General features: G+C 47.3%; 1 protein-coding gene across 1 annotated transcript; it reads right to left on the bottom strand.

The window, feature by feature from the left end:
• Positions 1-195: 195 nt before the first annotated feature.
• TMEM255A (transmembrane protein 255A) lies at positions 196-26,184 on the bottom strand. Its single transcript, XM_039717264.1, has 9 exons — positions 25,743-26,184; positions 21,709-21,989; positions 17,169-17,231; positions 12,345-12,434; positions 10,073-10,135; positions 8,964-9,052; positions 6,219-6,381; positions 4,846-4,989; positions 196-2,891 (listed from the first exon to the last, which is right to left on the bottom strand). Exons 1-9 carry the CDS (start codon positions 26,182-26,184, stop codon positions 2,733-2,735), a joined length of 1,494 nt encoding a protein of 497 aa, XP_039573198.1. The 3' UTR covers positions 196-2,732.
• Positions 26,185-26,550: the final 366 nt, after the last annotated feature.

Genomic DNA, 26,550 nt, shown 5'->3' with positions numbered 1-26,550 from the left:
TGAAGGAGTTTTTGGCTAATCCTGGTAGAAATATGTCTCAAATATAATGAACAGAGATTTTCTTTCTTGTTTTGTTTTTTTTTTTGGAGGGGGGTTTTTTGCTTTGATTTTTTAACATAAATTTTACTATTTTTTTAAATAACCTTTAAGATGCTTGTAAAAGAGGAAGGTTGCTAAAATGTAAAATAGATTTGGTAAATGTTTACAAAAGTCACACAGTTTTATTTAACTTTGGCAAAGTAATAAAAGGGTACATATGAGTCACAAACTTGACATTCTCATAAGAAATGACAAATACAGTGCAGAATGTTGCAGTTACATTAAATGCTTTGTTTTACTCAAGCAGAATGAAACAGGTAATTCAACAGAAAATACCACCACTAAGTTTTTAAATGTGAAAATGTACTTGTCCTTTTATAGTGAATTTAAAGCAGCAATGTAATTTTTGCTAAAATATTCCTTAGAAAAAAATGAGAATTTGGATAATTTCCTAAGGTTAGTATTTTTCAACTCAAAACCAATGACACAATTAATCTCCTAATTGTTTCTCTGCCACTAGGTTGTGTTCTCTTCAGGATGTTCAGTCCTGTCCTGTGGTGTCCCCTAGTCCTTCTAGCCCTATTTGGTTGACAGGCACAAATGGTACAGTGTTTGTCAGAAGCGGGACAGGACTGTTAGCTTTTATTTCAAAGATAAAGCAATAAGATGTTTTCTGATAGTAAATTAATGTGCCCTTCTGTTTCTAGTTTTGTGGGGAGTTTTATCAAGAGAAGTACTGTCTGTTTTGAATTTGCCCATGATCTCTTTATCCAGAGATTCTTTATATCTTTAATTCAATAAAATGTAATATAAAATGGAGGATGCCCCAGTATATAAATTTATTTCCAGTACACAAATTTATAGGAGCTGCACTTCAACATTCTATAGTAAAACAAAATGCCACCAGGATATGTTCTACATACACTACTGCTTTAAATCCTGTGAGCTGCATTCCTTTCTCCAGCTGTTTGTTTTTCCCTTCTTATTGGAGAAAAGTCATGCTTGCTTCTGGATAAAGTGTCATCCTTTAATGAACTAACATACTGATTAGTATTTGACAGTGGAAATGATGAAGTTAATACATAGTCTAGCCTAAAGGCTCTGCAAATGCATAGGATTAAAACAGCATTATAAAGTGTGGGTGTACTTTGAAAAGTGACATCAGAGACTTCAGTGTTTGTTTTCCATGTTGACAGCATCTTAATATTTTTTATAGATTAAAAGTAGGTGCCACAGTTTAAAATCCAACTGGATTCTCCCCCACCCACCAGCATGTATTCCATTTTGATTCTGAAAGCCAGATTGAACTTTTAGGTACCTTTTTGTCTGCATCAGTTGCAAGTAAAGGAAGGCAACTGAGGACTAGGGTCAACAAACTGATGCCAAGGAAATGATATCTTTGGGAAATAAGGAGTAAAATGTTAATGTTGCTTTTATCCCTGAAGTAAGCAGTTGAGAACACTCAGGTTGAGCAGGTCAGATCTGAACACTGTCATCTGAAATCACTTCCTGGAGTAGAACCACACTTTAGAGGTCAGTGTGTCACATATCAAAGCTGACCTTTTGTTATGCAAGATGCATGCAAAATCTGCTGGAATCTAGATCAATCAGCACAGTCATCAGCTGAAGATTAAATGAAAGTCACAACAGTAATTGCAAATTCCTCAGGTTTGTCCTATATTACAGGGTGTTGAATTTCATCCGTGTGAGACTTATATCTTGGAAAACTAGTAGTGGATATTCCTTATGTGCAGCCCATAATACAGCTACTAAACCAGTGCTTATTCAGGGTGCTGATTCAGTCCATTAAAAAAGTTAAAAATACAAGCTTAAAAAGAAATTCCCAACCACAGAAACGTAAACAAACAAATAAATAAATAAATAACATTTTTACTGCACTGTTTCAGTGATTTGTAGAGGGTTCCTGATATTTTTATAGGAATACAAGGACAATTTAGGCAGTGCAACCACCCAAACTGTTTGACTTCAGCATTACTTACAGAGAATTCAGAGAGAGAGAACTCCATTTCATCTTTTATCTTAAGAAGCAACCTGAAATAAAAACAGCTTGCCCCCCCTCAAAAAACCAATATTCTGATTATTTTGCTACACATGCATGAGGCTGTCCTATGATGTTATCCTTTTCAACAGGGTTACATTTTGAGGCACTGTCACAGTTTCCCCCAAAATTTCTCCAGTGTGTTGGGCCAACGAGTGACGTGAGCTAGGTCCTGTGTCCTCACAGCCAAAATCCCAGCAACTGGAGCCCAGGGACCAAACAAAACCAGTGTTGAGTGGTGCTGTCTGCAAGCACCCTCACCTCAAACAGACTGATAATCTCTAGCAACTCTTGATCTTGGCTACCCTTACTTCAGCTTGGCACAAGATGGAGTAAGGCAGACCAGAATCTGTCATCTGTGTTGGATCACTTGATTAAAAATCAAGGACTACATGAAGCAAAGAGGCTGAAATTTAGGTCACCTGCTACTCAGTGACTCATTAAAACATCAGAAGTCTGTCCCCTTTGTCACAGGCCATCATTAAAACTTCTGAAATAAGTCTCGCAAAAAAGGACAGTCCAATCCAATATTTTAATTTGCAATTCTCCTGCTCCCTCCCACAGTAAAATATAAATACAAAATGTTCACACTTATTTTGATGGCAAATATGTTTTTTCTTCTTTCCCACGTTCTTTATGGCGTGTAAGGTGGTGGCTTCTCAAAGGGTGGGAAATAGGGTGGTGAGTAACGAGGTGGTGCATTGGAGGCCCACATATAGCTGGGAGATGGTGACAGGGACTGGGGGTCATCCGAGAGGCCAGAAGGAGTGGAGGCTGGAAACACGCTGGAATGCTGCAGGGAGACAGCAAAGGCTCTAATGTAACCATTTCCTAATGGAAACTTATCAAAGTGATACTTCATTACCAAACAGTTCAAAATTAACATTTCAAGGTGGTGTACATACAAATAACACTTCAGATAACTTGTTGCATTCAGAGTGAGCACAGCCTGTAAGTAACAGTTTTGAAAAATGAGGCTCCTTAGATCCAAAATTGAAGATATTTAAAAGAAAAATCTCATCACTTCTGTGTTCTCCTGCATTTCAACTGAAAACTGATGAGTTCCTCTCAAATCCTGGGTGTCACACACCAGCCAGTAGCAACAATGAATGAGCCGCTCTAAACCAGAGAACTGGGTCTGCCATTTCAGAGTTGTGTGTGAAAGCCAGGTTTCTGCAAGGGCCCAGGCTTCCTTAGGAATTCTGGTGTGTTGTTTTTCTCCTGTGAAAAATGTGTGGAATGAGTGGGAAGCATGGTTGCTCCAGAGGGAGTGCATCCCTTGGAAGGGATTTGAGAGGCATGGCTGGGCGTGCTCCTCGTGCTGGGGATGTCAGGGGAGAGGGCTCAGGGTCACTGTTGGAGCAGAGTGGGGCTCAAGGCAAGGGAGTCTCCACAGCAGAGCTCAGCTAGTGCTCCCCTGCAGGCCCCAAGTCCCCTGGAAGATATGCAGGGCTCAGACTTGGAATTTCATGTTAAAGAGGGACCTGGCTATGTTAAATTTAGATGAGTTGAATTTATGCCCAGCTTTTGTGCCATCTCCTGAGCCAACACCTGTGCTCACAGCAGTGAGACCCAGACGCTCTGATGTGTCTGGCTGAGCTGTGTTGGCAGAGCCCAGCAGTACTTCCAGGTCCAAAGCAGGGAAATCACCCACGCTGGGCTCTCTGCAGGGCTGGGGCTGCCACACTGGCAAGCTCTGGGCCAGACAGTGCTCAGAACTGCTGAGAAAAGGACTTGTAGCACAGCTTGCTTTGGCATGCACTGAGGCTGGCATTTTTGTAACTGCAGGAAGTTACACAGCACCAGGGAGTGTCCTGGGCTTCATTAATCTCACAAATGGGTCACAAATACATCCTAGAAGTTCTGACTTAAGTGTTCAACTATAATGAGGAGCCCTGACAACAGCATTGTCCAGTGGCACTAGCAGCAGACCCAGGAAGGTTTAGAATTGTGTTACCTCTGCATGGCTCAGATGAGGGACATGGTGCCTATCACAGAGCACACCTCTTTGGTGATGACCAAGTTCTTAAACTCTTGTTAATTAAACAAAAAGTCTCCAGTCCTGGTGGTGGTGTGATGTGTTAATTAACATCACCCCCGTGACAACATCCACCTACCAGAAGAGCAGAGGAGGAAATGTCCTCATCTGCTCCAGCAAGTGAAAGTGCTGTTGACAGCAAGGCTCACATGAAATTGCTGTTTCCAACAGCACAGCTCCATAGCTCAAAGAGGAAGGGAGGCATTAAAGCAGAGGGGATGTTTGCAGGGACCCCTCTTAGGCCAGCTGAAGGATGTGGAAAATAACCACAACAAAATAGCTTTTCAGTCATCTCGTGTCTTCAGGAGCTCAAATAGCTTGTTTCCAAAAGCTCTACATTTCTCTCAGAGACAGTAGCTGGCCTAATAAAATCCAGTACCTGAACACCTGGCTTTGCCTCTCTCCTCAGAACATTGCAGCCAGAGGCAGTGCCTATTTTTAATGTGATCTCTACTGGTGAGTGATGGGGAGGCAGGCAGGCAGCAGGTCCTCCCTCTTGCCTTCACTTCAAGGACAACTTTCAGGAAAACACTGCCTTAGTAAGAGAGGGCACTGCCAAGGACCAGTGCCTAGTAGGAAAAAATTGGTATTTTCTGCAGGAACAAGAAAATTAAACTGTGTGAATGACAGGAAGACAGGCCCAGAGTCCTGCAGACTGCTGGATTTAACCTTGCTGCTAAACAAGGAAACAGCCTGTAATGCTGCCCACCTGAAAGTCATAAGCAGAGTAGGGAGGCAGGTGAGGAGTGCTGTGGTAGTAGGAGTTGTAAGATGTCACTTGTGGCCTGGAGTAGTAGGTCACTGAAGGGTGTGCATTTTCAACACTGCAGTTCAGCGTAGGGAGGGAAGGAGTCTACCAAAACAAAAAGAAGAGAGTATGAGGCTGCAAACCCAGTCACAGAAAGCTGAGAGCTGAATGAAAGCAGAAATTATTTAAAGGAGCACTGTGTCTTCAGATGTCAACTCTGTTGAATTAGCAACTGGCAATCCAGCTCCCTCTCAGGCAGCAGCTACGCTCCAAGGTCACTTTGTTCCACAGCCCTGATTGTTTCAGACTCCAAACAACAAGCTGGCAGTAGCCCAGTGCACACCAGTACTCCCCCAAGACAGATTTACTTCTTCACAAGTAGGAGAAGTTATTCATTACTTCCAAATTACTCTGTTATTTGGTGCATTTTGTGCATTGCTGTTCATTTCTATACATCTTTGTTTGCAGAGGCTCTCTGGTGTGGGTCAAACGTCAAAGGGCTGTGATGCACAGCTGGGAACGTCTCCTGTTTTATTTGGGAAGATATTGGTGAGTCTGAAAAGAGATCAGAGTTCTGAAACAACGTACTCTTAGTGCAGGGCCCAAGATTTCTTTGTAAGAAAAACACTTAGCCAAGGCAACAAATCTCTTTTCTGTGAGATTTGTTGTGATTCTGTGTGAATGTTTTTGTGTTATTCCAAATGAGTCACAAGTGACTGAAAAAGCCCCAAATGTATCTGTTGAACATTCAGTTCTATCCCTTCATTTGTGCTGTTGTGTTGCACCATATGGAAGGTAACAGGCAGCCTGGTTAAGTGAAGTTATTTCAAAGCTCACACTGTTAGAACAGTATTTTTTTCATTATCTGAAGTTTGGTTTTGATCCCCAGTTCACCTTCTCAGGTTCTGCACCATGATGAAATCAGATGGAGAGTTTCAGCCTAACACAGCTGCTTAAACTACAAAATCAACAATTAATGAGCAACCACCACACTTTTCCTTGTAGAATGTGAACACTATGAAAAGGAAGATCAATTTTTAAGAAAGTTTATTTTCAATCACCCTGGTATTGCCAGTGCCTCTCTGATGGTTCCTTTTGAAAATACAGTCTCCCAATTCTATTAGTATTTTCTAATTGTGCTCAGGTGGTGACAAGTTCAGAAAAGTGAATCACTTTCACTTTTTTGTTAGTTATTTCTTGCCCTTCTTCCCACCCTGACTGAAGTAATGCATAGATCATTTGCACTGAAATACCAATAGTTTCCATAATTATTTTTAAAGGTAATTTGTCTGATTTGTTTTCTTTAATGTGTCAAGGAATTGATATCCTCTTACCATGTCTTTAAAGCCTCCAAGTATTGCTGCTGTAATGATCCCTAGGAACAGCCCGACTATGTTCAGAATTGTTGCTGACCAGAGCAAGTGGTAAAGGTGGATGATGTCCTGGCAGCTGCTGACATCAATGTACTCATAGTACCCTCCAGAAATCTCTACTCTGCTAGATTAGGAAAAAAACAACAGTAATGATAAAAATGCACCACATATCATAAAACCCAAGCAGTTCTGCTGGACAGTAAAATGCATTCTGCAGCTCAGTGATAACCTGGACCTTCCTACCGAGGGAGGGGAGTGGGGATAAAGCCTCCTGGACCCTGTGATTGTGGCTCCATGATCTCCCTGCACAAAAGGAGTTCTGAAAAAAATACTGGCACAAATGACTTTGTGTCTGAACCTGCCTGTTATTTCTTTCATCTGAAATCTCCACAGAGGTCCTGGAGGCTTACCAAGGACAAACCGGTCTTGGAATTATCAAGGGAAATGAGGCTGTGCCCGAGGAGCAGCAGCTGCCCCCAGGCAGTGCTGGCTGCTCCCCAGAGCCCCGGGGCAGCTGGGTGGGACGGGCAGGGCCAGCACAGGGCCAGCACAGCTCCTGCCTGGCTCCCAGGGCTTGGCCACCAAGCAGCTCCAGCTCCGTGCCCTGCTCCAGCCACCAGCCCCTCACTGCTCCACAGCAACCGGGCTGCTGGAGCCTGGCACCTCCTCTTTCTGCTCACACCGAACCTTTTCCACGTGCAGGAAAGAGAGAGAAAACTCGGCCAAATCTGGTCAGGTCATTATTTTGGAAAAAGAAAAGCAACTCCTGCAGCACGTGGGCTGAGGCCTTGCAGAGGAATTCTTCGGGAATGACCTCTGAGGCGGGTGGGGAACAGGCTGGCCTTCAGCACAGCTCACCACATGCAGTCCAGGGCCTACAGCAAAACATATTTATCAGGGACAAACAGTACCAGGAGCTTAGGAATGACTTATCTGCCAGCTCACACACAGGGCTAGGCTCAGAGCACATGAGAGCTTTGAGGACAGGGGGAAGAAGTGGCTCATATTTAGGGTCAAGAAGCAGGAGATCCACGTTCAGCAGACTCCACAAGGCCTGCAGGAAACTGCCCCCTTTCACAAGAGTCACCCTCCTCTGCTGATTACACAACTTCTGCCTCTTTACCCTTTTTACTCCCACATTTCATTTTAGGAGGCCACTGCAGGAACATCACGAGGTGAGGATTTCAGACAGAACCGAGGCACCACAGGTTACAAAAACGTGTGCTCTGGCTGGCACAACCTCTGTGTAACCTGAGCTCTCGGTGACCCTCTAACAATAAAAGCTGATTGTGCTGTTTGCAAGTGCTCCTTCCCATGGAGATGTGTGAGAACGTGTGCGGGAGAACATCCCTCATTGTTCAGCATGTCCTGATCAGCGGGAAGGGGCTGGTCCCGTGCTGCCAGAGCCAGGGGTGCCAGCATCAGGAAGAATGCAAGATGTCACGTTTGCCATGGTTTCCATCCTTTACATGTGCACTAACCAGTCTTGAGTGTCCGTGCCTCTCACTGAGACACCATCCTGCACCCCCTCAGTGCAGGATGTTTGCGTGGTACTAAGCAAGACTGAAGCAGCAACAACTGGTATCTTTCATCAGAGAGGGGAAAGTGGGTCAGGGGCAGGCCCCAGGACCAGGACTGAGGAAAAAAACAAAATACTAACAAAAACAAAAGAAAAAGAAATACAGAAAAGTTTCTAGCTTTTCCATTCCATTCCAATCAGTTCTCTCTCTAATCAGTATCCTCTCTTCAGCTAGTAAAAAGGGATTGTGTTCTGTAAACTGCCCAAGGAAAGTATGAGTAAAAAGGGATTGTATTCTGTAAACTACTCGAGGAAAGCATGAGCTTCACGCCTCTTTCACACACACAAAGTCCGACAGAGACCGGGATCACACTTCCCAGCACAGGGAACCACCCATCCTCTCCCAACAGCAGCTTTTGATCTTCCTCCACCACAGTCAATCATTTAAATGGAGGCCAGCCCAACTAAGTACTGTGAGAAATGCTAAGCCTGAAACAGCCCTAGGCAAGAGCCAGCAGTAAAAAAATCGATTTATTAATGCCTTGCTAACACGCATTGGACACTCCACAAGGTACAAGCAGCGCATGCTGTAAATTAAGCTGGCTTAGGCACAGCAGCCAGGTCTCAGTGGTGTGACTGCTCTGCAGTGGTTCTTGATTGGGAACCACCTCCTGACTCACTGCACAGGGCTGGTTCACCTTCCAGCCCCGTGTGAGCATGGAGGACGTTCACTGGGCAGAGGACACTGGTTTATGAAGGCACAGATGGCACCAGAATGGAATGGTGGCAAGGTAAAGAAGAACACTGTCCCAGTTTTTTTGCTTCTTCAATATTGTCAAAGAAAAAACCAAAACCCAGTGCCAACAGAGAAGGAAGGTGTTAAGATAAGCAATACTCAATAGGTAGAAAGCCTGAGGAGGACACCAAGCATGAAAGTGCTCTTCATTTTTCCAGCTGGGCTGGCCCAGAGCATGCTCACCCACAGCTGGGATGGCCTTGCTGTATTTCACACCCACCTTTACCTGGTTACCTTTTGTCTGGGACTCCTCCTTGCTAACAAACACAGCTAAAGATCCCTTCCCACAACAACTGCCATTAACTATCCTGCAAACGAGCTGCGAGCTATTGCCAAGCAGCATGACCACTGCTCTCCCCTCCCACGGCCAGGAGTGGCATTTTTGGCTTACTTCCCACAGTTGTACAGGTCACAGCAGAAGCAGGTGTTGGTTTTTATTTTCGGTGTGCAGGGTGCACGGCGCTGTGGGTGACAGACCGCCTGTGTGAATACAGAAAAAAAATACATAAAGCACAGGAGGACACAACCCCCAAACACAGTTTCTGCTGCTGTTTGGCCTGCTCTACATGTAGAATTCCCAGTGATCTCCACATAAGCCCCAGGCATATTTTTCTTTCCTTATCTTGCTCCCACAAAGCCCTGCTATGGGAACAGAGGTGCACTGGCTGGAGCAGAGCAGCATCTCTTCTGCTGTGGGAGCTCACACAACAAGCATGTGCCTGCAGAGGAAGGAGGTTCTGCAACTCCTGCAAGCAGCCAGGGCCTTGCTGGAACAACCCACCTCACCCCAGGGCAAGGCAGAGCAGAGAGCTGTCAACAGCACGGCCCAAGCTGAGAGCAGATTCCAACAGTGGTGCAGGACTGACCAAAGTGGTTCATTGTGCGTGCCTGAAGGTGGTAACAACCGAGTCCACATGGACAGTCCTCGACCTGAAAAGAGAGTGGACCACTCCCACACTGCTAAATGTGCAGCATTTAACTTTGCAGGCCTTCTAATTTTGTATATAATGGTTATTCAGAACCACCTAACTACCTGTGGACTTGTGAGGAAAGCTCTGAGAGACAATCAGTGCTCACCAAAGGCAGACAGACATCCATCCACACACCATCAGTATGTGGCAGGCTCACCCACACCCAACAGGCTTCTCTTTGGAGAACACAACAGGAGAGGTGCAGAGGCTGGTACTTGTTGCTCATATACACAGAAATTATTGCTTTGTGAAACCTTAACCCACCACCCCGCTGCTATGAATGCACAGCTGAAGACCTAGAGAAACTGGAGCGTTTTCCTATGCCACACGCCCTTCTCTCCACCTGCTCCATCACTGCTGGGGCATACAAGGGGATCCCACCTCCCGAGTGCTCCCAGCACCCTGCTCCCAGCCCAGGCACGGCCTCCCACCCCTCCTCTCTTTGCAGACCTCCAGGCCACTGGAGCAGCTGCTGGCAGCAGGTCCCCACCTGCTCCAAGCAGCAGGGCCCAGCAGGACGGGCTCTCACCTCTGGTGGGGTTGTGCTCTTGGAGTAGTACTGACATCGCCCCGCGTACAGCGGCCGCAGGTCCTGCACAGAGAAAGCACCAGCTCAGCCTGCAGCAAAACCAAACCCACCCAAGGGGCTGGGGAAAGGGACCAGACTTCAGAGAGACCCTGTGTAGCCATGGTATTTTATGAAAAATCCTTTGCTAGGATTTTTCTCCTAGCTGAGAAGCCTCAGAAGAGAAATGTAAACAATTAACTATCTGATGGCTGTGGAATGTGGTCTGGACATTGTTTACCAACAGGTGCATCTTAGATTGGTCCATGTGGATTGTTTTCACTTGATGACCAATCACAGCCACCTGTGTCCAGGCTGTGAGCAGTCACAAAGTTTTGTTATTCAGTCCATTCCTGTTCTTTCTAACCTTCTCATGAATCCTTTTATCTCTATTCTTTTAGTATACTTTTAATGTATCACTTCAATATAATATATATCATAATATAATAAACCAGCCTTCTGAAACATGGTGTCAAGATTCGTGTCTCTCCACCCGTCTTCCTCTCACACATGGGGCATCAACCACAACCCTGATCTCACACCAGCTCCTCAATGCAGCAACATCTCTGCAGCCCCCACCCCAGTCCCCTGAGCCCCGGGGGATGTTTAACCCTGGTCCTGGGAGGCATCAAATTGTTACAGCCAGCACAGGAGCAGCAGTCTCTCAAGCTCTTTGGGTGATAGTGGCCATCCTGAACTGAACAGACACAGACCAGGTCTGCTTGACCTATTTCTGAGGGTTCTTCCTGCTGAATCATAGCAATTTTTCATGAATTGTTCACAAATTTGTCCTTCCTGTGCTCTTCAGTGTCTTGTGGGAAAGCTCTGGAGGATCATCAACGTTCCAGCCTGCAAACATGCACTAATGCCTCCCTTTGTGGCAGCTGGATCTCCAAGGCAAATCCTGGTGGAAAGCAATGCCAGAGGTGTATCCACATCAGGAGCCCTTCCCAGAGCTGCCAGACCGGCTCTCCAGGTGTCTGATCCAAAGCTGGGCTGGCAGGGCAGTGGCAGCAGCTGGCAATAGGAAAAATCCTTTGTGCTGGCGTGGCAGGAACAAAGCCTTGCTTGCTTGTTTCCAGCAAGGTGGTGGCATTTTTGGACTGTCAGGTGGTAAAGTGAGGCCAGAAGCCCATCTGCTCACCAAGAGGCAGAAACCAAAGGCTCTGTATCTCAATTGCCCAGCTCTGGCTGCCTCAGACAGGCAGCCACCCCCAGAGCAGCCAGGAGGAGCTGCCAGCTCATGCCACAGCCCAGCCCATGAGGTTACACCCTTCAAAGGGGGTCAGATGGCCCAGACTTGCTGGTTTCGTCCAGACAGACAGACACCCATCACACGAGTGAGAGGAGCTGCCCTTTGCTCTGCCAGCAAATCCTGCCCTTCCACCACTGGCATACTCAGGGGCAGGAGAGAAGAGCCAGCTTCACAAGGAGCACAACTAGCCAGCTGATAATTCTGACCTTCTGAAATTCCTTTCCATTCTGATACAAATAAACTCCAAAATATGTCTTTTTAATCCCTTTTTGCCAATTTTTTTTTAAAAGTCATCAAATTGCAGAGCTGCAGGACAAAAACCTGTTTGCAGTTGCAAATTTCAATCAACAAGCTGAAATGGAATTGGGTCTTTTTATTTCTATAATAAATAATTTCTTAGTTATTTATATTTAGTTATGTGCAGGGCAAGCACATAACTAAATATAAATAACTAAAACTAAATAACTAAAGCTTCTGCACATCCCACTGTACTAGTGATTGGTCATGACAGGAGTAGCTCATAATTTTTTAAGTCACCAAATGGAAACTGAGAACCTACTGCAAATGTATCCTGTTTATACTGTAATGCTTCAGTGAGCTTTGTATCAAATTGCTTCATTCTACTACAGCATCGTGATTCACTCTGCATTAAGAACCAGCTCTGCCAACATTTCAAACAAAATAGATGCTACTGCTCATATCTTGTCCCTTGGCAATAGCTGTAATTCACATTACATCTTAAGTGTTCTGATAATAAACACATAAAGCCAAAAAAACCCCAAAGCAAAGCTTTAAGATCTTAGTGCTTTCTGCTATTTTTTAAAATTATAACATTTTTCTAAAGCTTGTGATTTAAAGCAGCATTCAGCACATGCTATATATCTACAGGGTTTGGTGTGGCCCGATACAGGCTTGCAGACACCATCACTTGTTCTGTTAGATAAAAGCACTGCAGGAGTGTGTTTTCCTGGAAGCACTTACGATGTGTCGGGCAGCAAAGACACCGTCGACAATGGCACAGCAGAACGCAGCGATCACACCAAAGCTGATGAAGACGATCGATGCAACCAGCTGAGAAAGGAAAACAAAGCCAAGTGTCAGCTGCCTCTGCAGTGCTCAGTGCCCTCTCCACGAGGATTTGCGGAGCACGGTATGAGCCCCGGAGCAATCAGTGACCCCAAAGTCTGCTCTGGCTGAAGGCAGTGGATGTGTCTGCTCGGGCAGCGGGGCAGAGCAGGAGCACTGTGCCAGGCTGGCTCTCTGGGGACTCGATAGAGTAATGCAGGTTTTATCATCAGTCCAACAGGCTAAACTAGGGCTGAGGATACACCTCCTCTTCTGGCTGCTGCTGTCCTTAGCTCTCCCCTGGGGAGACAGAGGATTCCTTCTCTCCTCACCCTCCTGGGAACTCTTCCCGAGCTGTGAGGAGGCAGGAGATGGATGTGTGAACCTCTCTGCTGGGACTGCGCCTTCAGGGAGCAACACCTGGGTGCAGGCACAAGCAGAGAGCCACGAGAGCAGAGAGGGCAGTGACCAGCTGGTGCTGAGCACCCCAGAGCAGCCTGGCTGGGCTGGGTGCCACCTGTGGCAAGCACAGCCCACCCAGCTCCCACCGCAGAGCTGCACGGAGAGAGACCTCCCTCCACCTGCAGCTTGAGAAGGGCAGTCAGACAGGCATGATCCTTTTCCACTGCCCATCCCGCCCATTCTTAAAACTAGCATGAAAGCATTCAGCAGGTAAAGCAGAAATAATCTCCACTTCAAACAGCACCTCTGGCAAAGAGCCGGTGCTCAGCTGGGGGAGCCTGCAGCAGGGCTGACACAGCCCCTCTCACACCTGCACCCAGCTGCTGGGCTCCTGACCAGCCCCTCTCACACCTGCCCCCAGCTGCCGGGCTCCTGACCAGCTCCTCTCACACAGAGCTCCCAGCACTGATCCCAACCCCTGCCACAGCACACTGGGCATACCAGCAGGGCTGCAGGGGCAGGGCAAGCACAGCATCCAGACAGACAGGGTCACAAATGCAGCCTGGGGAACAGCTTTCAATCTTAGTTCATGTGTACTGAAATACGTTATTTCAGCATATTGACAGTATTTCAGTGTAAAGAACAGGAAGCTCCCCGGTGGTTTTCCAACTCTGGTGACTGAAACCTTCAAGTGTCAGTTGCTGGCAGCAGTTAAAAACTGTTTCTCCACGAGTACAAAGGTGACTGTGGTCATGGGGGAGCTGTGAGCAGTAGTAAAAATCTCTACAGCCCAAACACAAAGCTAACAGTTAGCCTGGCAGCACTGACACATACCTCAGGTCTCCTGACTTGGGGATGTTTGTTTTAAAGATCCAGGTACTAAGTTTGCTTGAAAACCTTGGCTCCTGCCACTGCCCAAGGCTCCAGCTCTCAGACAAGCCAACCCCCCAGACAAATAGAATGCAGAAGGATCCCATGTGTGTTTTTAAAGTACCTCAGGATTTTTAGGTTAATCACACTGGTGTTAATCTACATCACGCTAGGTGAAAACAGATTTTGCTCCAGTAGTCATGTACAGGCCAAATAATTTTGAACAATGACTGGAGATGCCAGAGGGCTCACCCGGGGCAGTGGAAATGGCTTACTTAAAAATGAGAGAAAATAAGATGGTTTTCTAGACGAGGGAAGCATTCAAGGCACAGGCACTGGACCTGCAGAGCTGTGAAAGGATCCCAGTGAGCACATGAAGGTGTCATGATCACAAGCTTTACTGGAATATTCGATGCTGTGCCACAAAGCACTTGCAGATGGCAGCAGGTGACAAATTTTCCATGATCAGATCCTACACTGACCCTGTTTCTGTCAGCTGTGAACTCCTGCATTTCTTCCCCACCCAGCCCCATCCTTTGCAGGTCTGGATCCCAACTCCAACCATCCATTACAAGGTCTCACTGTCTCTCTAGGAAACCACACAAGCAGAGAAAGTCCATTTCTGGTGGAAGACACAGGGTTTATGGCTTAGGGTATTTTGTAGCAAGTTTAGATTTTCTCAGTACTTTCTTTTGTTTCATACACACATGAAAGAGGATATTTGCCCTACATAGCGTGAGCCTTAGAGATGGGAAGTGAGCCAAACACTAAATATATACAATTAGGGAATTTGTCAGTCATCTCTGCTCATAGACAGGAGCTGCTAATGTGTGGTTTAAAATAAATACAAAGTTAATGATACTTTCATAACAGCCCTACCAAGAGGTAAGTATCTGATGCTCACTTTATTTACATACAGTTTTCTCCCTCTCAGATGTAGAAAGAAAAGTCTGAAAACCAAACACTGAGAATTTATGGTAGAGGAAAAAATCAAACAGCAAATAGAAACATACAAATGGAAAGGAATGAAAAAGAAGAAATGTCTTTGCAAACAAACTGTGGGCCTGATGGTGGATAAGGCCAGAAATGGAGAGGTGAAAGAAGCAATGGGGGGAACCATAAATTCCATAGGAATTCCACAAATTGACAGAGACTGTTACTCACTGGAGACTGTGCTAAATCTCTGGATTTAGAGAGAAAGAACAGAGACACAAGCAAAAAGAAAAACAGAGGGGGTATACATTAGAAGGGAGTATTAGGTGTTTCAGGAAACCTGTACCTCTCATGTACCTCAGCCAGTGCAGAAAGAGAGAGGGAAATGAGGTTGGAAAATGAGGATAAAAGAGAGGCTGCGTCCCCTAAAAATTTTGAGAGACCCCAGGGGAAATGACCCATGGCCTCTCCCTTTATTCAATAAAGTAACAGGACTCCTCTGTCTGCTTTCTGGACATAAACCTCTGGTGTTTGTGGATTAATTTTCTTGACAAATTTAATTTTAAAAATCAGTTTTCAACTTGCCAACAAGATTATTTTTGATTTGGGGTTGATAATACTGTTCCTGTAGCAAGCAGAAGTCCTTCTCTAGAGCCCTGTGATATTCTTGACTGATCTTCCCTCGTGTAACTCCAGATGAAGTCAGCCACACCAAGCAGCATTCAGACAACAAAAGACAGACTGGGTTTGGATAGGGCAGCAGTGTCCTGGGCTGAGTGTCCTGCACATCCTTCAGGTGATGGTGCAGCCCCAGATGGGCTGTGAAGGTGCTGGTCCTTACTCTTCCATAAAGGTGTGCAAACTGCTGACTCCTCACTTGGAAGCTGCTGAGTGGGCAGAGGGGTGTGTGCCAGAGCAGCCTGGGCAGCCCATGGGCACAAAAGCTCTCCCTGCCCTTCCCTTCCCTTCTAGAGGCAGGGCATGGGAGGCAGTACACCTGGGTGGGTAAAACCAGAGAGGTCTGTTCCTGTCAGCAGCCTGGGGGAGGGAGCAGTGCCCCTTCAGGTTAGCTCTGCCATCAGCCACACTGACAGAAACACTGAGCATCACCTCACAGACAGAAACATGCAGAGAACACAGCTGCACAAGCTGCTTCTGGCTCTTCTGCCTTCAGCTGCACAGCAAGCCAGACCAAGGCTGCCTTTCAGCAAACTAGGACACGGGGGAAGTTCAGAGAGGCTGAAAAAAATAAATCCTCCACGGCCAGTGGTATCACAGAAACATGCAGTGGACAAAGCTGCCACTGTGAAGTGCTCCTGGGTAAGGAGGACAGGTGACTACAGCACAGGGACAATAAGTGACAGCTACTGCATGTCCTCTCTGCCATCTGAGTGGAGACATGCTCACTGCCAGCCCAGGCAGCAGTGATGCAATCCCTGCAAAGCTGGGTCATGAATGTTTTTTAGGACACAAAATGACAGAGAGATTAAAAGAATAAACTCAGGCCACGCAGGGCTCTTCAGAATAATCAAACAAGTTAGAGCCACACTGCCACTTGTGGGCACTCCTGTGAAGAGTCCAGGACTGGCACAATGTGGTCATTGCTCAACCAGACACTGACATGCTGCTAATATGTGATGAGCAAGAGGCTGAAACCCTGCTAGGACAGAAAGAACAGGGAAATGTTGTTCTTGCAGAGCCAGGGTGAAAACAACAAAAATATCCACTGGGAAACCCACCTCCCCTGCAGCCTGTCTGACTGTGGGAAAGGCAAATGTCATCTCCTGCAGGGTCAGCCTCACCCTCTCCTGCCCTGCAAAGCAAAGGCAGCACAAAGGCAGACCCTGGATTTAGACAGGAATTCCTCCCATCTGCCTTTGCAGAACCTGCCTTAGCCCTGGTCAGCAGAACACACTGCTAACCTGACCCTGAGCCCCTCCACCCCTGCCAAAGCAGGCAGCAGCCCAGCAGGACAGGCTGCAGGGACAGCCTCACGTCCCCGGGCCCTGCAGCCTCGGAACAGCAAGGCTGGGGGATCCCTGCAAGGCTGGGGGATCCCTGCAAGGCTGCGGGATCTGAGCAAGGCTGCAGGGATCTCAGCAAGGCTGCGGGATCTGAGCAAGGCTGCAGGGATCTCAGCAAGGCTGGCTGCAGGATCTCAGCAAGGCTGGATGCAGGATCTCAGCAAGGCTGGCTGCAGGATCTCAGCAAGGCTGGATGCAGGATCTCAGCAAGGCTGGATGCAGGATCTCAGCAAGGCTGCAGGGGTCTCAGCAAGGCTGCAGGATCCCGCTGCCAGAGCCTGGGGCAGGCACAGCCCAGGGGTTGCAGCTCTCAGCTCTCCTGAGTGAGACAGCCAGGCAGCAGGCAGAGTGCCCACAGGGGGCTGCTCCCAGGCTGCCAGAAACCATCTCCAGTTCTCAAGAGGTATGCAACACTACCCTGGAAGAGTTAGGAAAACCTAAAATAATACTCTTTACACACAATATTTGAGTTACTGCCATTTTTTAAGAAAAGTTTTTATAAAGAACTTACCATTTGTCTTTTGTTTTCTATCAAGTTTGATCCAATTATTCCAAGGAACGACCCAAAACCAAGCTGAAAAACAAGGTATGGTTAGCATGTAGTTCAGCATGATACCCAACAGATTTTACAAACAGAACACAATTAAATCCAGAAGCAGCAAAAGAACATTCTGCTGATGTGTGAGCTCTCTTCCTTCAGCAAGAAATCAGTGGAGTCTCTCACTAGCAGGAACTATCAGGTGTACCCCACACATGACACTAAAAGCGTGTGCAGAAACCAAAAGGATGAGTTCTGAATTGCATTCCCCCAGTGATGCTGAGGATGGCTGGTGGATGAGGATGTGCATTGCTGTCTTGGAGCAGCCCTACAAACACTCAGAGCCTCCAGATGCAAACCCAGCAGGACCAGTGCACTAAATCCTCCAGGACCAGGCTCTGTGACCTCACTGAGCTTGTGAGCAACCACCTCAGTTCTCAACTCAGAGTTCCTCAGTGTGAAGCATGAAATAAAGGAAATTTATGAACTTTGGAAGATTTAGCAGGTTTCTGTCTTTTACTCCTGCCTCATTTCCAGGGGTGAGGGTGCATGAGCCAGGGTGTTCCACCAGAACAGCTCACACTGGCCCAACAGAAAAAGGCACTGCAGCAAAAGCAGCTTTCCTTGCTGCTGTAACTGACAACACTCAGCTCAGTGAAATGAAGTCAGCCAGGAAAGCAATTTCCCACCTCCTTTCTCCATAGCCTTAAGCTACACTAAGAAGAAGTTTCTAGGACAGAGCACACCCCAGCCAGCACAGAAACAGGGACTTCAAGCGGGAACCATGGACTAGGAGGGGAGATGCAAAAATAGGATTGTGGCACGCTGAGAAAGGTCTTTGGTTGGTGTAGAGCATATTCAACCCCACTTCCATGGGCTGGCAAAATAAGAAACACTGGAAAAGTCCTACAGCTGGATCTGTCATGCTAAGGAGGTGCAAATCCAGACAACAGACCAAGGGCTAGTGAAGATCCATGTGAGAATTCCTAATAGCTGGCCAACTCCCCAGGAAGAAAAACAAGGCATGAGACAAGCTGCAGTGGTTCAAAAATGAGTCAACTAACCTGGAATCAATACTTTGAGATCCAGGAATAGAAAACAAAGGTTTGATGAATCCAGTACCAGCAGGCAGAGAGAGGCATGTGCAAGATCAGCAGGCACAGATGTGATGTAAACTTGGCCTTCAGTCTTCCCTTGCCCTGCTTCAGCCCAGCAAGCTTTGCTGCAGTGCAGGCAGGGAGGGCAGCTGGCTCAGGGTTAAAGTGAGCAGCTGGATTAAAGGGGAGCAGCTGAGCAGGCTCTGCTTCCCCAGGGCCTGGCTGGCACTGGGAGCTCCTGCAGAGCCCTGCTCCACACCAGGCTCATGGTGGGAAGCACTGCAGTGAAGCCAGGCTCTGCTTACCCCTGGGGGGGAAAACAGGCAGGGCAGAGACCTAGGGCACTGCTGAACTGCCCCACACTGACCTGCCAGTGCTTCTGGGCTCATTATTTACCTTATGATTTAGCTTAGGCAAACAACACCCCCACCTTCCTAAAGTGACACATTCATAGTTCAAGTCCAAGCAAAAAAAATTTGGGAGATCCAGGCATTAACAGTGATGTGGATCCAGGTGTAATTTTCAATCTGGTGATATTTAGCAGAAGGAACTTGTGTGGTAACACACACCTAAGGCAAATGCTAAGAAAAATGTTTTGTGTTCTTTGAGCTTTAAGAGAAATATCCACATGGTGTTTCAGAGCAGCCTCAAAACAAAAGGTGAAATTCTTTAGATAATTTAAGATAATTCAAAAAGAAGAAATTAGAGCAAGTCTGTACATCCAGCAGATGAAGACCAAATAAACTGGTGGATTCTCATTAACAGAAATTCTCATTGCACTAATGGAAGATCTACTCATTCTTCTATGATGGGACAAAGAGATCTCAGTAATGTTCCTCAGTTACATCATTTATTTGCTGGTGGATGTGATCCCCTGGGATCTGTCTGAAAGGAGGACAGGACACAAAGATAATGTGCTTTTCCAGAGTAAAGCCCCAAGCCAACATCCTTGGCAAGGAACCATCACAGAAGAGGCTTGCCAGTGAAAGCCTAAGAAAGATCAGTAATTTACACAGATTCTGGCAGCTGTTGGAACTTGGAGGCAGCACTCCTATCTCACAGGCTCACTCCCACAGGGCTCCTTGTCTTCTGCACCTGAGCATTACTCTTGTCTGCTGAACATCACTGCTGTGCTCTGGGCTCCCCTGCCCCAGCTCGGTCATCCAGCCACAGGTGAGGACATTTCCCACAGAGACACAGCTCAGGTATTCCCTGATGCAGCTGGGAAGGTGTGGGGGCTCATGGAGGAGGGTGAAGGCAAACTGGCTACAGGATGTCACTGAACCCTCTGCTTCAGCTTCTCCAGTTCTATCAATGAGGAACTGAGCTGCTAGAGAAAACAAACAAACAAACAAGCCATTTCAACCCCTCAAAAAACCCAAGAAACAAAATCCTACTGATGTGTGGAATGTCTCCAGTGCCTGGTTCTGTCCTTCTGTGGAAGCAGAGGCCTGGGAAGATAGTCCCCTGCATTGAAGCAAACATCTTTGCACAAGAGGTGCTTGCCCAAGAAACACAAGTTGAAGGAGGAAAGAAGGGTGGTTCAGGCATGGCAGCAATGAGACATCTGATGTCTGAGCTCAAGAAGAATTTGGACAATGCCCTCAAGCACATGGTGTGATAACTGGAGTTGTCCTGGAGTTGGACTTGATTATTCTGATGGGTGTTTTCCAACTCAGAGTATCCTAGGACTTTATGATTCTATGTTCCCTAAGATGATTCCATCAGCCATGGAACTGCTCCACACACACAAAGTCACCCAGCATACAAAGAGACTTCTGGCTCTAACTGCTTGAGGACAGCTCACAGAACACTCACTCACTGCAGCCAGCCCTTTTTCCCCAGTAAAGGGAGAAATCCCAGCCTGTTATGAAACATCAGCTATTTTAAGCACCTTCTGAAGCATCCAGCAGCACTCTGAAATGTTTTCCTGTGCAGCGAGACAGGTGAGGTCATCACACATTTCCACAGAGCAGATTAATGAACCTAGGTGGGGAATTTGGTGACAAACACAAATGGCCAGGGTGCCTCTGAATGAAGGAACTCAACGCCCTTCCCAAGTCCAGGACTTCATTAATTCCTTGAGCAGCCCAAGCCTTAGGAAAGCGAAAGCGATGCTGACGTTCCGGACCATAAATAGCTCGGGAGATGTCAAGGGGACGTGAGCAGCAGACTCTGCCCATTTGCATCAGCCTGCAGGACCTGCTCTGAAGCACGAGGTTCAGCTCAGGCTGGCACAGTGCAGAGGAAGTGTGGAGAGTCTGCAGCCAGTCTGCCATCATTCTCAGCACCTTCCTTCTGTACTTCTCTTTAAAAAAGATCAGGCCTAAATGCAGGAGATACTGGGACAAGTCAGAAAACCTAAACCAAAGAGACCAAACATAATCTGTAACAACGTTCCACACTGCAATGGCTGTAAAGGCTTCCCTTCTTCAGCTGTAGAAGAACTTGGGCACAGAAAGTAAAAACCTCCCTGAGATCAGCAATGCATGGCAAATAAATCAAACAGCAATAAGACAAGAACAAGTCTCCACCTGGTTTTCTGGAATGGTTTCAAGCCTCCAAATTCAAGGCTCCAAATCAAATGTGCAGCACCCTACAGCTGTTACACCAGGAGCTTTAGCTGGGGCTACTGGCTGCATTTAATCTACTGAGACACCTAATTTGATTGCATTTCAGTGCTTCTTTTTCAGCATGTCTTAGACAGGCACAGGAACAGAGCAGGACTTGCTGTCCAGCTCGTGTCAGACCTCTGCTCATGCCAGGAGGGTCATGAAGCACTTGCCCCTCCTGCTTCTGTAAGAGAGCATACATCTAATGGCTGGACACCAGTGGTCTTCTCTAAATGAAGCCATGTGAAGCTAAAAGATGGTTCTTTCCCATTTTCAGCTGCTGGTAACAAAAAAGAAGAAATGGATGTGCTCGTGGCTTTGATGTACATGCTCCCCTGGCAAGCTGCCACAGCTCCTCATCCAGGGACTCCAATTTGTTAAACACTTCTGCAAGTAAACTTTATGACCACAAGTTCGTGTTACCAGTATTTCAAAACCTGGTCTCTCAACTCCTTTTGGCAGTAAGGTCCTTCTTTGCCTTACTTCTGCCTGGGCTTAGTGAGATCTATGTAAACAAAGAAGTTCTAAAGTTGCTTCAACTGACATAAAATCTATTTATCTGTCTCACCACTAGGTCAAAATCAAGTTATTTACCTAAGCTCAGAGGAAGCTGCCACTTGGATGGGATTTTTGCATGGGAATGTGCAGCAGGTGCAAAATAATAATAAAACAAATAAATAAAATGGTGATGAAGTAGCTGAGCAAAATATTCAGGACAAAATCACCCTTTATAACAGTTTCAGCATTACAAGGGACTTTGTAGGCAATAAGTTTTCTAGACCTACCTAGGAGTTCTATACTTACAATAACCCCTGGGTAATAACCTCCAACAGTCACATTTTGGGTTCTTGTTGTAGCAGCTAGGCCCACCGTTAGAATTAATACTGACACAATGAGGAGAGTCACAGTTACGTAGAGGGAATTTCTTTTTCTTCTATTGAACGACCCTAAAAACACACACACACACAACAGAATTTGCTGATTCCATCTGGGGAGAGTCACAGCACCACAAATTTCTCCTCCCACTGCCAACCACGCCACGGTGAATTTCCCTTCCTCTGACTTGAGAATATTTTTGGGTTTGCCTGTCACTTTTCACCTTCACTAACATTGCTCTGACGTAGGTGAAGAGAGCCTTAAGAACTGCAGCTCTGCAAAGCTCATTTAGATACTCTGGAGTCTCCCAGCCCCTCTAGCCTGGGGCAATTGAGCTAATGAGAAATATTCACATTAGACATTTATATACTTTCTGATCTGTCTACTTGCATCAAGCTAAATAACCCCACTGCATGCTGCTTGTTCTGAGAGGGGAAATTTGACTGTAATCATAAGGCATCCACAGTTTTCCATGCAAATAAGACATCACCAGTAACAGCCACTTCTCCTCTACTTTCAGCAAGGATCAGGTATTTTTAGATGCTTGAATAATGAATTTGTGGATTAGTAAAACTCATCTACAGCTGCCTGATGATGAGAGGTTTTTTTTTTTTTCTTTTCTATATTTATAGATCTCCCAAATGAGCATAAACATAAAAGAGTGATTCCACCAGCCAAGAGGAAAGCTGGCTGTGACACTACACTCAGCAACATCTTCAGGGGCGTGTTTGGTCTGCATGTGCTTTGCCATCTTTGTGTCACTTTGTGGAACAATCCTTTTGATCATATTTAATATATTGTGTAGATACAACCCAGCACCTGCAAGAATGGCTGGGAGGATAATGGATTGTGGGCTGCTGGGGCCACCCTGCACCCCATTCCCACAGCCTGGGGCTCTCCAACAGGCCCTGCCAGCAGGTGAGGGTGTTCCCACCTTAGAGGCTCCCAGCACTTCTCTGGGTGTTTCAGAGAAGAGCAGGAATGTGTCCCAGGGACAAGGAGCAGCTTTCAGCACTGCGGAGTGCATTCCCTAAAGCAAACCACCTTGGGCATCCCCCCTTGCCCAGGGCTCCCTGGCAGCCTGGGCACAGCGAGGTAAAAGTGAAACACCTGCAGAAAGGCCCTGGGGGAAGACTGGTCAAGCCAAGCACAACCCCCTTGTCCAAATTCTCCAGCAGGGACAAGGAGCAGCTTTCAGCACTGCGGAGTGCATTCCCTAAAGCAAACCACCTTGGGCATCCCCCCTTGCCCAGGGCTCCCTGGCAGCCTGGGCACAGCGAGGTAAAAGTGAAACACCTGCAGAAAGGCCCTGGGGGAAGACTTGGTCAAGCCAAGCACAAGACCCTTGTCCAAATTCTCCAAAAACAGGAGCACACCAGGTCCTGCTGGGACCTTTCTGTCTCAGAGATGCCCCAGGTGCCCACAGGCCCTTCTGCAGGATTGTATTTATGCCCAGCAGATCCTTTCAGCCCAACAATGATGCAGCCATACCAACCCACACAGGCTGCTACAGATGATCTCCCTTCTCCCACAGGGACAGCTCTCAAAGCACAGGGAAAAGCACAGGGAAAAGCACAGGGAAAAGCACAGGGAACAGCACAGCAGCTCCCCCCTGCTCCTCCACCCCTGCTCCAGCCCGACCCAGGAGCTGTGCCCAGGAGCATCCCTCTCCATGCTCTGGGCTGGCACAGCTGCCACAGGCACGGGGATGGATCATTTCACCCACAGATGAGCTTGAAATCACAGACAAGGGCTAAACTTGGGGCTTAAAAACCCAACAGAAGGAGAGCACGAAATCACAGGAGGGTAAGGTTGGAAAAGACCACTGGAGGTCATCCAGCCCAACCTCCCTGCCCTATGTGAAAGGCAGAGAGGTTTATAAAATAAAGCCCCATCCCTTCTGACTGCCCTGCTGTCTCTGGAAGGAAAGCTCTCCACCCACAAACCTTCTGCTCATTTCCAGAGCTCAGCTCTGACTGCACCACTGGGACATCACTGGTCCTAAGAGCAAGGAGCCTGACAACTGGTTAGTCCTCAGCTGGAATAAATAGCTGGATAGTTGCTAATTTCAAACAAAAAATATTAAATAACTGCTAGAGAACCCCAAGACTGAGGCTGGATATTTTATCAATGAACTTTTTGGTCTTTCAAGCCATGTTTTACAGACTGGAGATAAAGGTATGTGACTGTTTGCTGCAGGTCACATTTGGGGTTACTCTCCCACATCTACCACATAATATAAAATCTAGGCTTCTAAATCACTCAAAAATCATTAAGAGACGAAGCTATTCTGTATGTACTGCCTCACAAATATTATCATTGTGCCACACTTCTGTTTCAATGTAACCATTTAAATGCAAGTGTTCCACAAAAAAACCATAACAGTGGGACCAAAACTGGAGAAAATTTGCCGTTTCTTACATAGATGAGTTCTGAAAGGGGAGAAAGGATGAATCCATCTTGCTTCCATGGAATTACCAAACTTCTGATTACTGCTACAGTGTGGCTGGCAAAGGAGCAGAGGGGAAAGGAGCCCAGCCCCGCGTTCCTTACACGGTGGGCAGGGTGGGCTGTGGGTGCAGGTGGCTGCGGGGCATGGCTGGGAGGGTGCTCTGGGCACTCACACACCCCACCAGAGCTCCTGCACTGCCATCACAACTGCTGCAAAAAGTCACCACGAAAACCACTCTGAAAGGAGCGTCTTGAAACACCATTTGTAGATGCTGTACTTGTTTCAGCACCATCGTGTTTTTCACTCTTAATTTCTGTGTTGTTTGCCAGCTTAGAACTGGCACACACCAACATTCAATAGAGAACAGAAACATAAGGTTTCAACTGGAAATTTTCTCAAAGCTTTCCAATATTCCTCATAAGATTACAAAAATTTTTTAAAGCTTTTATTTCAAATTCAGACAAAATCAGACAAAATCTTCTAACTTGGTATTGAAAAGAGATGTGAAACTGAGGAGATAATGTGACTACCTCCACTCAGCTCTATACTGGGTTATTAATTACATTTTTTCCTTCTCTGAAAACACCTTGCTACTCACGTAGAGAGAAAATGGTTTTGTACTTCTGTAAGGATGCCTGCAGCTGCTTCAGCATACAGGCTCATACCCAGTATCTCTCTAACAGCTGCTGAAGGGCTGCTCTGACAAAATCCTCTCCCTCAACATTAATTTCTGCTCAAAGTATTCCCCACCAGATCATTTTCCTGTGTGCTCCTGAGCTTGGTACAGATCTCTGCACAGCAGCCGAGCTACGGCAGCTTTGCTACCTCTGCTTTTAAGAGACAGCAATAGCCTTTTCTCTGTGATTTATCCCGAACAGATACCCCAAAACTTGCAGTGCTTACCACAACATAAGTAGACAAGGTGATCCAAAACACTGTGCTGAGCTCCGTTAGGGAGCTGTAAAGAAATTTATGCTATCCATAGCCTGGCTATTGCTTCTGCTAAAATGGCACTCCAAACAGGCACTGGTTTTGGAATGATTGTTTTTCTTTTAAGCATCCTCTTGTTATATTTGCCCCATAAGCCACTCTGAAGACAAGGCTGTAGCAGGTTTTTCCAGATTACTGTAAAAGTTTGCAATAATGCATATCTTTGAACTGCCCTTGATTCACTTTTTTTTTTTTCTTCCCCCACGATTATTAGAAGAAAATGGACAAGATGGCACAGAAACACGACCGACTTCTCCATCTTGTTCTTTGGGGGAAAAGCCAGCAGCGAAGAACAGGCACAGAGCAGCAGCTCAAGGAAGAAGCCAGCTCTAACTCTCACCCCGGGAGAGCCGGGGGCAGATGGCACCGAGCCTCCCTCTTCCCAGCCCCTCTCCCTTGGTCCCATTTTCCTGCTCCCAGCGCGTCACCGTGCGAGGGTGACCCCCGGCTCGGGCTGCGGGGCTCGGGGCTGCGGGGCTCGGGCAAATCCCGAGCAGGGGCCGGGGGTCCCCGACCCCACCGGGGCGCGGCAGGGCCCCGCTCCCAAGGGTCGCTCCGCTCCGCCCGCGGCCGCCCCGCTCCGTCCGGGCGCCGCTCGGCCCGGGGCTGCGAGCAGCGCACAGCCCTGTCCCCGGGGGCTCGGGGAGGGAGCGGCGCAGCTCCCGCCCCGTCTCCGGAGGGGGCCCGTCCCGCCTCCGGGAGAGCTCGGCGCGCTCACGGCAGCCCGGCCAGAGGCGCTCCCCACCTCTCTCCCCGTCTTTCTCCATCCCCTCGCCTTCAGCAGCTCCCACCCTCCTCCGGTCCAGCTGCTCCAGGACATCTGTCCTTCCCCACAATCTCCCTGGCACCGCTCTGTGGCCCCGTTCTCGCCGTGTCCCTCCTCCCCGAGGGGCGAACGACAGCCCCGGGCAGCCGCCCCGGCCCGGCCCGGCCCGGTGCTCCGTGTCTCGGCACCCGCACATCTCCGCTCCGGTGGCGGTGCCTGTTGCTGCCTGTGCCCCATTCCACGGAGACAGCAATCAGCTGCAATCTCTGTGTCCATGGCCAAGGAGCAAGAACAGGCCCTCGACCTTTATTTTCCACATCCTATCTGCAAAATGGGGATAAAAGCATCTTCCCAGCAGGCTTCATAATTGCTTGTAAATCTCTCTAATGCCCTGGGCTGGGAAGTGCTAAGTACAAGTCATGTAATTATTTCAAGCACATGTCATCAACATAAAAGAAACGAATACTACCTCTGCTTTAAACCCCCCTACACTTTCACTGGATAAGAGCCTAATGACCGGCTTCTCCCAGGGGAAAAGGGAAAGTGTGCGCTGACAGCGATG

This window comes from Passer montanus, unplaced genomic scaffold (genome assembly GCF_014805655.1).
Source record: "Passer montanus isolate IOZ18808 unplaced genomic scaffold, ASM1480565v1 scaffold38, whole genome shotgun sequence".
NCBI lineage: Eukaryota > Metazoa > Chordata > Aves > Passeriformes > Passeridae > Passer > Passer montanus.
The sequence above is the reverse complement of the archived record's forward strand: the minus strand, read 5'-3'. Positions and strand labels throughout refer to the sequence as shown.

Excerpts from the sequence above, each read along its gene's own strand:
- TMEM255A (XM_039717264.1), bottom strand. The coding sequence starts at position 26,184 with ATGTGCGGGTGCCGAGACACGGAGCACCGGGCCGGGCCGGGCCGGGGC. Across the intron at positions 9,053-10,072 it reads AGAGCACAACCCCACCAGAG|GCGGTCTGTCACCCACAGCG; the intron begins GTGAGAGCCCGT and ends GTATTCACACAG. Across the intron at positions 4,990-6,218 it reads TTGGAGGCTTTAAAGACATG|ACTCCTTCCCTCCCTACGCT; the intron begins GTAAGAGGATAT and ends TTGTTTTGGTAG.